The sequence below is a fragment of the Acromyrmex echinatior genome, chromosome 9 (genome assembly GCF_024713525.1).
Source record: "Acromyrmex echinatior isolate Ae372 chromosome 9, ASM2471352v2, whole genome shotgun sequence".
Lineage (NCBI taxonomy): Eukaryota > Metazoa > Arthropoda > Insecta > Hymenoptera > Formicidae > Acromyrmex > Acromyrmex echinatior.
The window spans coordinates 6,399,740-6,415,922 of NC_141860.1; the positions used below are offsets into that span (position 1 = coordinate 6,399,740).

The 16,183-nt window shown below is 40.4% G+C and overlaps 1 protein-coding gene across 2 annotated transcripts in view; it reads right to left on the minus strand.

Annotated features, from left to right (window-relative positions):
* Positions 1–5,104: 5,104 nt before the first annotated feature.
* Positions 5,105–16,183, minus strand: part of LOC105151092 (uncharacterized) — a 28,078-nt gene continuing 16,999 nt past the window's right edge. For both annotated transcript variants that reach the window (XM_087409607.1, XM_011064608.2), the window contains exon 3: positions 5,105–16,152. In XM_087409607.1, the coding sequence (XP_087265733.1) occupies positions 15,149–16,152 (1,004 nt within the window). In that variant the 3' untranslated portion in view covers positions 5,105–15,148. The remainder of the gene's footprint in view (positions 16,153–16,183) is intronic.

Genomic DNA, 16,183 nt, shown 5'->3' on the forward strand with positions numbered 1-16,183 from the left:
ACGTTATCTTGTGTGTACATGACTAACTCCTGTCTCTCTCTCTCTCTCTCTCTCTCTCTCTCTTTCTCTCTCTCGCCATAGAAATACAGGCTCCATTCGATCGTTCCTACATTTTCATCGTTTACGGCGTCGCTACGGGTTCGATTCGACCTGTAGACCCCCGACGAGACCGCGAGATTGAGAAACGCTGGTCGTGGGGAACGAGACGGGCCGGCTCAAGGCCGCGCCGTGGTCCCACTCCCCCGCCAACCACCAAGTCCGAGTCAAGGGCGTTTCTCCCACCGTACGGCATCGAGTTATGAACAGCCGGGGGGACCCGAGAGAGGATCTCGTCTCTCTCCTTCGCGATACCCCCTTGGCTCTCCTCTAGCCTGGCGCGTCTCCTCTCCTCATCCATCGCGGTTCTGCCCCCCGTCTCACTTTCGCCTCGCGTGGTCCATATAGCGAACGCGTAATTCTTCCTCTCCCTCTTTCTCCTCTCTCTCTCTCTCTCTCTTCTCTCGTCGTCCTCTTCGGTCGTCCTCTTCGCTCCCGCTTGTATTTTCGCGCGACGGCAAGATGACGATCAAGTCTCGGCTTTAACTACGCAAACTTGGTATTGTCATTGTGCGAAATGCCTTTTAAGAACGTTCTCGTGATTCGACGCGCGGTTTATCGTCAGGCGATTCGAATCGCCGTAATCTCGGTAAGGTCAGATATTTCGGTGTCGTCGTAGAGCCTAGCTCTGAAAGATAATTCTCTGTTATACAGATTCGATACCATGTAATTGTAATAACCGACGTAAGATACATTTCTTAGTATTTACGGTAAAATAAACTCGGAATTAAACGCCGAATGATAATTCGCAATTCAATTTTGTTACGAAAACGTCAAAGGTATCCACTTCGGTTGATCTTAATTTAGATATCTATATATAAAGAATTTTTTTAAGACTATACTACTTCTGAGTGCGTTTCAGAAGAATTTTATCAACTAAAATAAATACAGTTGTAAATTACGATTAATGACTGAAATATTCAAAAGATTGCCTTTCTCTCTCTCTTTCTAAAAGATCCTCTCTCTCTCTCTCTCTCTCTCTCTCTCTCTCTCTTTAGGACTGTTCCACACGGATCTTTGGTGTTCTAAATCCCGCTGATTCTACGAGAGATAATTTTCATTTTTCTTGGGACTTCATTGAGAAACAGACGGAGTTTTCCAAATGAAAACTATTATCTATCTCGTCGCGACGTTACGGCGAACGGTCTGATCGGAAGTTCCACAGTGCATAATAATTTCCTCTCGTTCCCGTCGAGTCGAGGCATGGACTCAAAACAGTCGGAGTCATACTTCATGATCGCTGATATCGCCTCTTCGCCGTGCCGCCGGCTGGATTCTTCTCTCTCTCTCTTCCCCCCCCCTTCCCCCCTCTCTCTCTCTCTCTCTCTTTTCTCTCCGGTCAACATTCTTCATCTCCGCCGAGTCCCAACGGGTTTTCGGGCATGCATGATGATCCATCATTCTTCGCACCGTTCCGATACCCGGCTGCTCCTTGTCCTTCGGCTTGCTTGCTCGCTTGCATTTCGCGGCGCGTCGCGCACCGACCGTTGCAACGAGCCGCAACTCATCGCTCTCCTCTACGGTAATTCGCCGTACAATAATTGTTAATCCGTGTTTGCGAGCCGTATACCTTATCTTAAAAGCTTTCTGCGTCTTTCACCTTACCCAGTTTCGAAATGCATGAAATTAACGGAGAGAACGCTAAAACCAGAAATTTTTATATTGGTATCTCCTTTTAGTGAGAAATAAGAATTCCTTTAAGAGTACTTTAACATGTAAATAAATTCTAATTGCCCTGATATTATGTTAATAAATATAATTTATGTTAATAACGATGTTATGTTAATGAACACAATTATCTGATTCAAGAAGATACGCGTTTCAAACAAAACGCTTGATTTTATCTAACAATAATTGTAACATCCTTTTAATAGAAAGCTTTGATATTTCATAATTATAATAACAAATACGTAGGATAGACATTAATGAACTTATGAATGCTCAACGAAAATAATTTACAAGTCCGACGGTTGATCCACGAATAAATTTGGAAGTTTCTCTTGGTTATATAGTTGACATTTACAGCTTTCCAGTTCACAATCAGTATTATTAAAAGTTGGCTTTGCAGCAAAAGTAGATTTAATTGGTTTCCCTTGTACGCGTAACAAAGCGTCCCGAAAACAGCGTACATCATTCGTGTTGCCGAAAAATAAATCTACTATCCTGCACCCGTCGGCGATGAAAAAAATATATATCAAGTGCTTCTTTATTGTTCTCTCTCTCTCTCTCTCTCTCTTTTTTTTTTTAAATAAATTTTCGGTGCATTCGTTCTTGCATCACGTACTCCGCGACCACCACGGCCACCACGCGATGCGGGGCTTCATTCAAGGACACAATATTCAGAAACCGAAAGTGCGATCACGCGAAAATCTAACGTCTCGCCGAACCGGTCTAACCGGATTCGGCGTGTACGCGGCTGGTTAAGATGGTACGCCGATCGGTGTGAGCCGCGTAAACTCGTTTCTCGTCATTTTTGGCAATAACTACATTAGCTGCTTGGCCGATATACAAGCGTGAATCAAATTGCTGTCGTCGTGATTCTCACCGTCACTGGCCGTGTCATCAGGCCGACGCGACGCGACGCGACGCGACGTCTCTCATGTGTCTCATTTTACAGAGTCCAACTGTTAGCGCCGAAGATGAGCAGTAAGTAAATAGGATGATTCCGATGAGAAACGCAGAATTAATAGCATCATTATGAGCTTATATGTGCGTCAATACTACTTGACAAAAAATCCTAATATTTTATTAATATAAATCATAAAGAGATCTCTTTTATCTTGGAAAGTACGAGTACGTATACATATATTTCGTCGGGAATTGATATCCGACGTTAATTCGCCTTCGCGTATGCAATTATCTTCCGGTAATTATTCGACGCGCGTGATTCTTTCAAAATTATCCATGTAATTTTCCTAAATTGCTCAAAATTGCTCGATTTGTTTGTCGTAAAAGGCAAAGTCGCGCGTAACTCGGACACTTTTCACTTCGCCTTTCCTTTGATAGCTCGAGCTCTCTTGGCTATCTCAATTTGATCTTTTTACTGTCCTCGTATGGGCGGGATTCACTTGTGCTGCGGCTGTGGTCGTGAAGTTGGAAAGTCAAGTGCAGTCGGGCAGCTTCTCTACGCAGAGAGACGACAGAGTTTCTCAAACACAGCGCGCGCGGCTTTCTCTCTCTGTATTTCTCTCTCACTCTCCCTCTGTCTCTTTTCGTCCCCCTCCCCCTCCTTCCTCTCTCTCTCTCTCTCTCTCTCTTTCTCGTGTGTTTATAGGCCGCTCAAACTTTTGCATCGATCGAACGTATTATAGCTTAACAGTTCTCCAGACTGAAGCACGCTTCAGATGATCGCCTCTCGCTTCCCTTCGAGTAACTACTTAAACGCTCCGTTTTCGCTGCCGTGCAAGAAGAGTAATACAAAAAGTAACCGACAAAAGTGACGACGTTATTCCCCGGACTGACGAACGAGCCAAATTTACATATCGCATCTCTTCCTCTTACTCGTCTTCAGATATATATACGGAAACCTCTTCTGGTCTTCCGGGGATAATGGACGGCACATTGTCGTATTTGCATGTTTACGGTTTAACAAGTGAAATTGGATATTCTGAAAATGGATTGTTCTCGTTCATCGAATATTAATGCATTTTAAACGTAATCGTGACGATAATTGATTTATGTCGCGTGTAAAGGTACATAAAGTCACGCCTCTGTGATTCAATTTTGAAAAATTCACGATCCTCTATTTTTACCGACTAGTCATTGACGATCAAAAACGAGAACCACTGCGTTCGTACTCGCGCGAACGAGAGCAAGTGGCTTCTGTGTTCGCCTGAACGAGGTTTTAACAGACGGTCCTGTTGGATTCTGATGAAGTTTAAGAGTCGCGGATAAGAACGCGAGTGTACAGGTGCGTACATCACAAGCGGCGCTCTGTAAAATTCATTGCAAATAATCCAAATCAAGGTTGCCGCGGACAAGCGCGATTCTGACAAGCAGCCGTGATCTGACATGCCCGCGCAAAACTGGTTGCACAGCGCGAGAGACGGACTGTTTCCGATGGTCGGTCGGTCGGTCGGTTGGTTGGTTGGTTGGTTGGTCGATCGGTCTCTCAAATTTACGACCATGCTTGAAATTTATTCTCCGCACGTCGTAGACCCGATAAAGCCGATTCCGAAATCGCACCGTTGAAATTTCGCGACGTCGAAGCGAGCTTCGGCCGAGAAAAAATTTTCGATAGTTTCCAGTCGCTCGAGTAAAAGTTTTGATTATGTTATTAGCACGATTTCACGATATTAATCGAGATTCTGTGTATGGAATTTTATTTTGTTGTGTTCATGCAAGAGGAATATCTGAAATATGCAAATATGTAAATAAACAACTAATTTACGAATATTAAGTGTTTATGTCTTGAGATTTTTTTTTCTTGCATAATTATACTTTAGGTTTATGAACTGATGAGAGAGAAATATTTTTATCAGCGATCTATTCGTAGGAATAACAGAAAAACAAAAATGACATCAACTCAAGTGACGAAATTGAACAATTTAAAATAAACGTGCAGAAGAAGTGATCGAAGAGGAAACAATATAACTGCCAGCTGAAAAAAATAATAATAATTATGTAGTGGCATTATTTACCAAGACATTATGTTTTTCATTGCGCTACTTTCTAATTGACGGCGAAATGCCAAAGAAACCGAAAGTGCATTCAAGTTATGCAAGTTTGAAGTTGAGTCAATGCACTTTTACTTCACATTAAAATTTAAATTTTTTAATCGTTAGTTTTTCCTTTGTTAATTCCATCTTTAATTTACTTCTAAAAAAATATATTGCTACCATACATATAAAGATTCTTTCAGATTTTTACATGTATACGCATATCTATAAAACGTTGATCGAAATAAAAATTATACTGTTAAAGTTTAGAAAATTTCTTACAAGTAAAATGTCTCGGTAAAACTCCACGAGGACGGAAAATAACGAGGGTTATGTTGGAAGACGTGCGCTTCTCTGGTATTATTTGTATATTTTATTTGTATAAAAAAGGTGAAAAAAAATGAAAAACAGAACACGCTCGGGGCATGGACGCGGGACCGTTTCGTAATGAACAGCCACACTTGTTGATTAATATAATATATACGCGCGTATGTATACATGTACATATACAATATATATGTATATATATGTATATTATGAAGTTGGTGAATCGCGGACGGGGATGAACACGGTAGAAACACTAGAAACAGGAGGGGGGGGGGGACATTGGAAGCTGTGTCAAAGAGAAATAAGCCAAAGGAGGAGAGAGAGCGAAGGAAAGGAGAACAAAGAAATATGTACGATATACACGGTGATATATCTTTGGGAACACTGTCGGTTCGAACAGAATCGGACCCGCGCCGCCGAGACACTCGTCAGTCACAAAATATATGAGACGAATTGATTTCTTTCACTCTTCCCACTCCCTAAATTACTATTAGGAACCTGGTTCCGTTGTAACGTTACAGCGAAAGTTCTGCGCCCAAGATCCCAGCCGAATTAACTTTTCGAGATCAGAACATCGCGGTTCTGGTGATTTCACAATATTTATTTTTCATCATAATTTCGTAATTACTCGAGTGCGATTTGCGGCAAAACATTTGCGATTAGCATATTGTAAACAAAAGTCAAGTTAAATCGGCTGTTACAAAATCATAAAACATCATAATTAATACCTACTACGAAAAACTTTTTGACAATTGGGTACTTCGGTAACACAGATCTCTACGTGGAGCGCGAAAACTTAACTATGTAACTTAAAGATAGAAGGGCAACAAAACAAACGAAACGGAAGGCGCTTTTAACAAAATATATTTACGTGACATTATAAAATATATGTTTCATGCAAAAAGCATTTAATTTCGCTGCGCACTATTCATAGTTTCCCTAATGGCTGCTGCTTAATGGCTGATATTTCCATGGAGAACATCGTTGTCTCTAAAGAGCCTCGCCGAAAACGTAACATCATTCTCAACAATTTATCGTACCGTCAAACATGAATCAAGAGGTATACCACCGGCAATATAATTAGGGAAGTTGCGCCGCGAATAAATTTGCATGCTAAACGACGAAAAACGAGGTAAGGTCGATCTTGGCGCAGTATTTCGCTGCTTGCGTATATACTTGTAAATAATGGTATATGCATCATCCCGGCGCTTGGCACGCCGCGTGATCTCTGTTTCTTTTACAATTGTGATCGGGCGAGTCTGTATGCGTGCGTGTGTGTGTGTGTGTGTGTGTATGTGTGCGTGTGTGTGTGTGTACACATATATAAATCTATATCATACATAAATAAGACGCGAGCTACGTCTGCGTTGAAAACGTCGCCCGCCGATTTCTTTTCGATATCCTTTTAAAAATTAATTAACTTTCCATCAAATTGCACGTCGTAAAAATTAAACTGAACGAACAGAAAGCGGAGGAAAATACAAATAAAAAGTTTTTTTTTTTTTTTACGCCAATAAAATGTAATCAACCTCGAAGATTGTAGAGATGATGTAATAAAAATTCGTCACCGACGAAAAATCGATGCATTTCCATCGATTCTTTTTGATTTGTCCCTCTTTTTGCGTGGAAGTGTAATTTTCGTATTACAGAACAAGACAAGTTTTTCAGTTGTTAACGGACCTACGTGAGCACGCAACGTAACAATTTGCGGCTCGTAACTGGACATATATGGTGCACGTACAATGCTGCACGCGCTAAACGGCGCCATTTAATATTTGCAAATTCGCGTGCTTTCCTCTCAACGTGTTCAACGCATCACGGCACGATCCTAAGTATACTTATGCACATCTGTGAAACGTATTGCACCTGCGTCAGCGTTCGCATTCGAGGGCTTTTCTTCCTTTCTTTTTTTCACCTTTTAAAGCTAAATTTTGAAAGCGAGATCTCATGTATACGGGAGAACGTATGCGAACACACCCGTTTGAATTTCCTTCGCGCGCATCGCGTTGTTCTCCCGTTTGCATAAATTAACGTTTTCGAATATTTACCTCTTTTTCTCTCTGTCTGTGCAAAAAGTCGATCGATTGAGAAGAAATTGTGAGAAAGTCGTTCTATGTAAAATTCAATTTTTAATTATCGAAGATTTAAAGTTCAAGATCACATTTAAAAGTTTGGATTTCTTTCTTGTTCTCTCCACGAAGTTAATTCTTTCGAAATTGGATGCACCAACGTCACGTAAAACTAAATTTAGCAAAATTTTCTTTCTCTGTCTACAAGATCATAATTAAAAGAAAAAAACTGGCAGGCTTAGCCGATAGCTACTTAGCCGATACAAGCAGGCTTTATACCTCTTTTTGTAGAATAAAGCGAAATAATCGAGTATTTAATGTGAAAGAAAACAGAAAATTCAGTATAGCGTATCTTAATTCTGATTAAAAGATTAAGTTAATCTCTTTAGAAGAATTATTAAAACGAATGAGAATAGAAAAAATTTCGACTTCATTTTTAAAACCTTGACTTGAAGGACAGAAATACGCAGCTTTGTAGAACGAGTTTCTATCGGTTTTCTTCTAATCCATCCGCTTTTTTTTGCCGAGCTTTTGAAAACAAAATGAATACGAATGATTATGTACGGAACGTCGGATGCGCCACCCTGTCGGCGGGGTACGGCCCGTTTGAGGGTGCGTGCCCTGAGTCTTACGGGAAAGAGAAAACAATAATTTACATATATATATCATTAGGTAATATTATTTTATATATATATATAAATATATATAAAGCTTAAACCTAATCTATGTTGAGCATTCGGTGAACGACGAGAGTGACGCAGCCTGTGATAAACGCGTTGCCTCTTTTTTTTACACTGTCTTTGAACATCCGACTACAAAAAGGAAAAACAATTAAAAAAAAAAAGAAGAATAACCGAAAAGAAACAAGATCGCTTGTTCTGTCGTTTACGTATACGGATACACGATCGCGCATTTACCACGGAATTCGTGGCGAGAGCTGGACATCCTGGAATTTGTTCATACATTCTACCTTGTCGCAACAAGGATGCGCAAATAAAACTGGTCGAGTCCATTTTTTTTTTTTTTATGATAAACCAGATCGGATAAGCTCCCCAGACCCACTCATGGATTATTCGTGGATTTACATAAACACTTTCAAATCCACGAAAGCTCGTTATTAAACCAAACGTAGAATAACGCGAGCTATCTTATCTCCAAAACAGACTAACTGCGGACTCGCGGCGTTCTTGTTGCGCATCCACGAAAGCAACGTGATGAACAAAAAGAAAAAAAAAAAAAGATAAACGCTGGCGTCGAGGTGATAGACGAGGGCCGTTATTGCAAAATAGTAAATCGATCGACAGACACTGCGACGGCGAGATTCTCCTCCGTTCTTGCGATTTCGAAGGGAGCAGGAGACAAGATGGAGAGAAAGACAGAGAGCGGCGTTTGCGAGATATCCAACTCCGAGAAAGTTGGCTGACGCATAATTCTGACGTAGGATCAAATGAAATTAAATGGATGTTGTATGTCGTTAGTAGTGGTCGTTATCACAGTACATCGCCGATTCTACTTAATACATATGCCTTGCTCTCTCTCTCTCTCTCTCTCTCTTCCTACCTCTCGCTGCTTCCCTTCTTTTCTCTTCGTCGATCGAAATGGCACCGCGCAACCTTCCGACGTCGTCTAACCACCCGAACCAGTTTCGCTCGCAGGCACGGGATGATTTTTCGCGGTCTGTAGCTAATAACATTTACGGGAACCGAAGCGAAGGAGAAATACATCTTGCATTTCTTTCTTTTCCATTGTCTTTCTTCCGAAACAGATTCTTCTACAATCTAATTCAGTGGTTTTCCTTCCGAGGCAGTCTTAAGCCGCATTTAGTTTCTTCATATAAATTCATCCCTGCTCGCACAACAGCTCGCCACGAAGTCTGCGGTCTCTCACGCGTATGCGGAACTTAAAGTACGAAGTAACGTCCCTGTCATTCGGCCAGAAAATTCTAGACCCCCTCCCCTCCCCTCCTCTTTGCAAAGTACATCTTGCAATATGTATATAAAATATTTATATATAATATATATATATAAAAGAGATTAAAAAAAACACCAATCCGACATCGCTTCTTCTTCGTTCGCGACACTCGGATATACGTATTGTTATATCACACGGCGGATTTTGTGACTGCGAGATTAGAGTATAATAAAGCATAAGCATTTCTCTCTAATAATCGACTAATATCGATAGTAGCATATAAAAAAAGAAAGAGACTTCTTGTCGAATATGAAAACAGAGTGAGAGAATTTCGCACAGTCGATAATAGCGTAATAAAAACAAAGGTGATGAAAACACTGCGACGATACTAAAAGAAATGCACCATACGTAATATCTCTCTCGTATAAAACTTAATAATAATATAATAATTATTACATATATATAATAGTAATAATAATATAATATTAATAATAAAATAATAATATAGTAATAATAATAAGATATAATGATACAATTATATCGAGTACTTCGTAGTAATAATATAAAAAAAAAAAACAAATATCTGTTTTTATCTACACATAGTCTACAACAGTTATTATTTTCGTTTTCACATTTTTCAGTTTACGCGATTCTCATCAAACTTAATTCGCTTCTCGATAATATTTTGACTCGTTAGAGAGAAAGAAGATTACGTCGGGAAATGCGAGTGCGTGTGTCTCTACCTCTTCCTCTCTTTTTTTCTTTTTTTTCTCTAAGCTTGGCCTGTTATGTTAATATGTTTATATATGTGTGTCTTTGTAATCGGTTATTTTCGTTATCACGGATTTCTTTAAAGTACAATCGGCCGTGCGCATGAATAAGTTCGAAATGCTGTCAACGTAATTCTTTTTCCTCTTGTTGCAGTTTCTCTATTTTTTTTCCAGAAAAATTCCTTCCCTAGTGCGCTACTCTTTTCAACGTTACCACACAGTTTGCGAGCAATGTTTCCCGCGGCGAGTTTTACCGATCGAAATAAGACCATCGTCGTTGATATTTCCGATCTGACATAAATTGGACCGAAGGAGAAGTGCATGTAAAAACCGGCCATTAATTACAGTTACAAGAAAGTTTTGAGCAAAAATGTTTGCTAAAAATAATTTAATTTAAAACGTTTACTTTCTTGTACATCATAAATTAGTACTCGTAAATTTATATTTTATTTTATAATTTATCGCGCGTATCATTGTGTGTGCTGGACATTCGTCAGTTGAGTTTTTAATGTTTTTTTATCTCGTAGAGAAATAAAATGTATAAAAGACAGATTATTTTTAACGTCCAAAATGTATAAGAAATATATATGATTAAAAAGTTTTAGAAGTAAAACTTTAGTTGTCTCAGAAAATAAAAAAAAAAAGAAAATGCAATTAAAAAAAATATTTTATGGCTGTTATTTGTAAAATAGTAGTTGCAATTTTTATTCGAGTGTCACTGTTTTAGGATAATATAAATCACTGATATATTATTTGTGAAAGACGAGAAACATTCCGGACACTGACATTTATTCGATCGACAAAAATATTCTGTCTTTTTGATAACGAGTGAAACATGTAAATAAGAACAGATGTTCACAATAAAAATGAATTATTTATATAAATCTCTAATTAAGAAACGATTATAGTGCGGTCAGTTTGAAGTCTGTAGTACTAAAGGAAAGGATCATTTTTCTCTTAATTATATTTTTTTCGGTGAGCCAAATTTCAAAATCTTAAAAAAGTGTATTCTTTTGATTTTTGTGCAAATGACCGCTATAAGTAATAACAATTAATATTATAAGTTATAACAATTAAAGAGCTCGCGGAGCAAGAATGAAGTAATAGAAAAATGAAGTAATCATCAAGTTCTTCTTTACATACGATTTCGTAAACTGTTTAAAGGGACAGTACACTTTGATCAATCTAAAAGTGAAGATTTTTTTGAGTTTGGATTGCAAAAAACTTTAATAAATGTGATCCTCTTTTGGCATTTTATTAATATTGAACTTGTTATGCTGCAAATTTTATGGAAAAATATTGTATGTGATTTTGCGTATACAGGTAAATAGTGTATGATTCCGCCATTTTGGTTATTCTGAAATAAAAAATCGAAATAGTTTCATAAATTATAATACACCCCCTATCGTCTGATCGAGTTTTTTTTTTCATTTTTTTGAAAAATGACGCAAATATACACGTTTCAATTTTTGACAATATAAATGTTGTTGTATCACGGAAACTAAAAATGTTATCAACAAAATTGTCGGTCAGACGAAAACTACTATTTCTTGTATATATCGTATATTTCAAATTGCAAGCCAATCCGTCAATTGTAGCTTGAGAAATCATGTACACTTGCAAAATATGGTTTCGAGAAAATGCGTTTAAAGTTTTCCGCGTATTCTTCGTGATTGATGAAGCATTCATTTCCATGTAATTCCTTCCATGTTTTGTATTCTTCTGTATGTATATTTTGGCTTCAATATCCACATTGTTTGCAGTGCAACGATTGAATCGACTACCTACGCATAGATACGCCGTACGTCCACTTCAATTGCTATAACTTGAAAAATAATTCGAATATCCACTTAGGACTTTTTGTATATTAATTGTAAGACTTCAAACTACATTTTAAATAAAAAAATTTTTCGACTTTTTAAAAGTTTCAAAGTGTACTGCGCCCTAGAAAATTACGAATCGTGTACCTACTTTAGTTTCATTATAATTATAATTTTTTATTTTCATCTTAAACTCACTTATTGTTTACTGAGCGACTTTACCATATCCAAAATGCTATTGCAAAAAATTTCTACGAAACGTAATAAGAATATGTTATATTTTTTGTTACAGACGCATGTGTGTATACGAAGGCATACGGATCGATGTTTCGAGTATGACTCAATTAGCATTAATGTCTAACAAGTTTGCTTGCGCTTTCTTCTTTTCGCCGCAAGAACAATAAAAATATCCTAAAAAGGACACATGGATAAGTATTAAAATTATTTCAACGTTAATAATAATACTCATAAATATTACGAACGGCCACCGGAAGAGACCCCGCCATTCCCGGCGTTCAATATTTTCCCATTCGCCATCTTTTTTTTTCTTCATAACTTCACATTTTATACGTAATGAACGAGAGAAAGAAAAGTAAAAATAATAAGAACAACAAAAACAACAGTGAACAACAACCACGATTATATCGTTGTCGTTATTTCATCCTCGCGATATATATAAGTAGATTTTCCTTCGTCATAATAATTTAATGAGTCGTTTTATTAACGCGACGCCTTACGACGCGATTCCCCCCCCCTTTCCTTTTCTTTTTTTTTAATATTGTATATTGGAGAGTATAATATAATTGCGGTTCCTCAATATAATATAATATAATATACCTTCCTAAAAATACGGTCAAATCACTGCCGCGAGCAGCAATTCCGAGGCACTACGAACAGGCCACAGAGAATATGGCCGCGCAATTATCATCTTCAGATCTCTGTGTCTCTAAATGACAAAAGACTAACTGTAGAACACCTAATACGTACGTAATCGTAATTATACTAACGTATCTCGTCGTCTAAGTTTTAGACTCATTACGTAATGTACAATAATTAGAGAGATCACACACGTCTTAATATAGAAATTTTAAAAGATTATCTTCTAATACGTTGAAGCTTTCTTCCCCCTCTCTTCTCCCATTTTTTTGCTCTTCATCTAAGTATTGCCACGAATTGTTTTTCTTTTTCTTTTCCTTTCCTTTTTCCCCCTTATTTTTTTTTTTAAAAGAGTGATGATGATAATTCTCCGAGATGTGAGCGGACCCCGTGCGAGCGCGGTCCTTCAAAGTCTTTTCTTTACTTTGAGCTACGCTATCGTCTACGCTACTTAAACGCTAACTTCTACGGTGTCTCAGCCTTCTTCCACGTTCCCTCCTCTTGTTTTTCGTACTTGCTTATCTAGTTTCTTTTATCAGCACCAATCTGATTTTAAAACCGATTCAAAATATCGTCATATAGTTAGAATATAATATAACCTGTATAAATATACATTCAAATATTACTATAGTATACAAGAATTGCACCCCTCCCCTCCCCCTCTTCTTCTTCCGTTTCTTTTCCCCTTTGTGCTATCGCGGATCATCATCGTCGTCGCGACTCGATCTACTGAAAGCTATGGCTCAGCACAGTGGGAGGATGCATCGTTCTCGTAAATTCTACCTATAATCTCTCGTATCTTCCTCTTTTCTGCTCGTCATATCTCCCCTCCCCCGCCTTCCCGCCCCAACCCCTATATCGTCTTTCTCCTACCCTCTCATTCAGTCGTACCTTTTATTTCTTTTTTTTTTTCATCTCATTCACACCCAGTCTCATTCGCACACGCTCACATACTTCACTTTTCTCCATCGTTCTTTCTCGTTCTTCTTCTTTTGTTTGGAGTGAACGGCTTTACATACATATTTACAGGTATTCTTCTTGTGGTCATGTAAGTGCTCCCTTCAAGAAGCAAAATCTCTCTCTCTCTCTCTCTCTCTCTCTCTCTATATATATATATATATATGTATATATGTATGTATGTATATATAGATCGTTCTCACTCACTCGCTCACTCATTCTTCCTTTCGTTCTCTTTCTCTCCCGCGAAACTTTTAAAACATAGGCAAGTTAAATATTGTATCACAATCGTTTTAGTCTGGTCGAAATCGAACATCTTCAACCCGTTTGGCGATACGTGGCATTTTGAACGGTGAGCGGTGACGCCCCGGGCGGCGCATGCACCATCTCGCGAGAAGAAGATAGATGGATTCAGAGGGATTCGCGGGAACTCTCTTGTCAATCTCTCTGAATTCACCTATGTCTCGCGGAGTAAGCCCCGAACTCTCGTGCTACTCGCTTGTCCACGAAAGAAACGCGAGAAGGTACGTCGTAATCGATTAATTATAAAAAATACGTACGGAGGAATAGACGAGACTCTTCGTTGATTACTTTACCTTGGTCTGTCTAGTAAGAAACTCGACGGTGAGCGGCGGCCGCTTTTCCGAGCTTTTCCGTGTCCCCCTTACGTTGTTTGTCCTTCGTGCGAATTCGACGACTTGGAGATGCGGATCGCAGCGAGAAGCGGTATTTGCGTGTGCTGGCGGATTAACTAGACTGTCATCGGTGTGCGCCAACAATAACGAAGCATTAATCTTGGGATCTCTAAAGGGTCGATCTAATCTGATGTGCTGCTGAAAAGTCGAAAATAACGGACGATCGCGAAGAAGTAACAAACATTTAATCGCGATCACGTACATAAAGAAGAAAATGTATATCACGAACTTACTATGAGTGTCGCGAGACACCGTTTGATACCTGAGCAACTATAATCGCATTATCGTTTGTTACTCGGTTGCGACCCGTGTAACGATAGCGATAATCCTAACTAGGATTGTCGTCTTTTCGCGATACATGTAACGGCATATTCGATGAATATGTCACAGAGGAGTGACCCAGTCCGCGTATCTTCCTTGCTTTTCAAACAACGCAAAAATCCAAGACGTTTCAAAAACAAGTATCCGAATTTATATCCCCGAAATTTATATCTCTCTCTCTGTTTATATCATAGCCGGTGCGCTACGATTCAGACAGAAAAGCGGTTTTCTCTCGGAGATAATTTTATCCGACAATCAACCAGAGACGTAGCGACCGGATAATACACATTTTCGCAATGTTCCTCGGATAATCGCGTAATGGCGATTTGCACGACGAAACCGTTCTCACCGTCGAGCTCAAGACTAGCTGGGCGACGTGTTCTGAGGTTCTGCTGAGCAGCGATGGAACAAGAAGAGCGAGCGAGTTGTGAAACGACGAAAATAAAGAAGACTCTAGTAAATGCACAATGATAAATGTCACGGGTAGTGTTGCTGGATCGGCTGCTGGCCGCATCGAGAGGCGGCGGCGGCGGCGGCGGCGATGGCGTTTGACGTTGCGTCGGCCTCCAACGCGGCGGGACCGAAACAGCGCTGAAACCTCAGCGCGGGGATTCCTGCTTGCTAGTAGGCGGCAGGATGGACGGTTAGTCACTGTGGCGGCAGACCGGTCGGTGGCTTGAATTCGCCGGTCACGGAGACGCCGTTCGCCTGGGCGCCGGGGAACTGCGCGGTGGAGACTGGCGGCTGATGATTGAACGCGGGCGCGTAACACTGCGGGAAGTAAAGCTCCGGCTTGACGACCGTCGGCGTGAGGCCGCGAGGCACGGGTACCGGACCCAAGCCCGCAGGTGTGCCAGGTGGTTTCGTGTCACCGCTCGAATTCCGGCGCACTTTGGCCGCATGCGGATTCATGTGGTTGTCGATGTGTTTCTTCACCTCGGGCTCGGTGGCGAACCGCCGCCTGCAGTTGGGCATCGGACAACAGAATGGCCGATCGCCCTGGTGAGTGCGCGTATGCTGGTCCAGGATCGCTTTTTGACGGAAGTCCTTGCCACATTGCTGGCACTTGTAAGGTTTCTCACCGGTATGGATACGCAGATGCTGATTGAGAATCGTGCGTTGGCGGAAATTACGTCCACAATACACACAGCCATACGGCTTCTCGTTCGTGTGAATGCGCAGATGCTGCGTGAGATGGGACTGTTGCCGGAATCGCTTGCCGCATTCCGGACAAGGATATGGCCGCGACTCGATGTGTATACACCCGTGTTGCAGTAACGTGGACTTTTGCTTGAACTCTTTTTGACAAATCGGACAACGCACATACAACGGCATGCCGGCCGAGCGGCCATGCTGTATCACGTCGGGTAGACAGCTTTTCGTGCCACCCTGCTTGATGTACTGCAAGGCACCAAAGCTGCCCGAGCCACCTGCGCCAAAGACCGCGTGATTGCCGCCCTTTGGATCTTTGAAGTATGCTGGGTACTGGATGGAGTTCGCGTCCGGCGCCGGACTGAACGCGCCCGACTGCGTGTCCGTGTCGCCGAATGTCGATGCCACTTCCTCCTTACCCTCTTCAGGCGGAAAGGGAACGTCCTGCGGCCAAAGAGTCGGCGTCATTCCGTTCTTGAAGATTAGATGTGGACTCACGTCTGTAACGAGAGAACGATCCACGGTTCATCG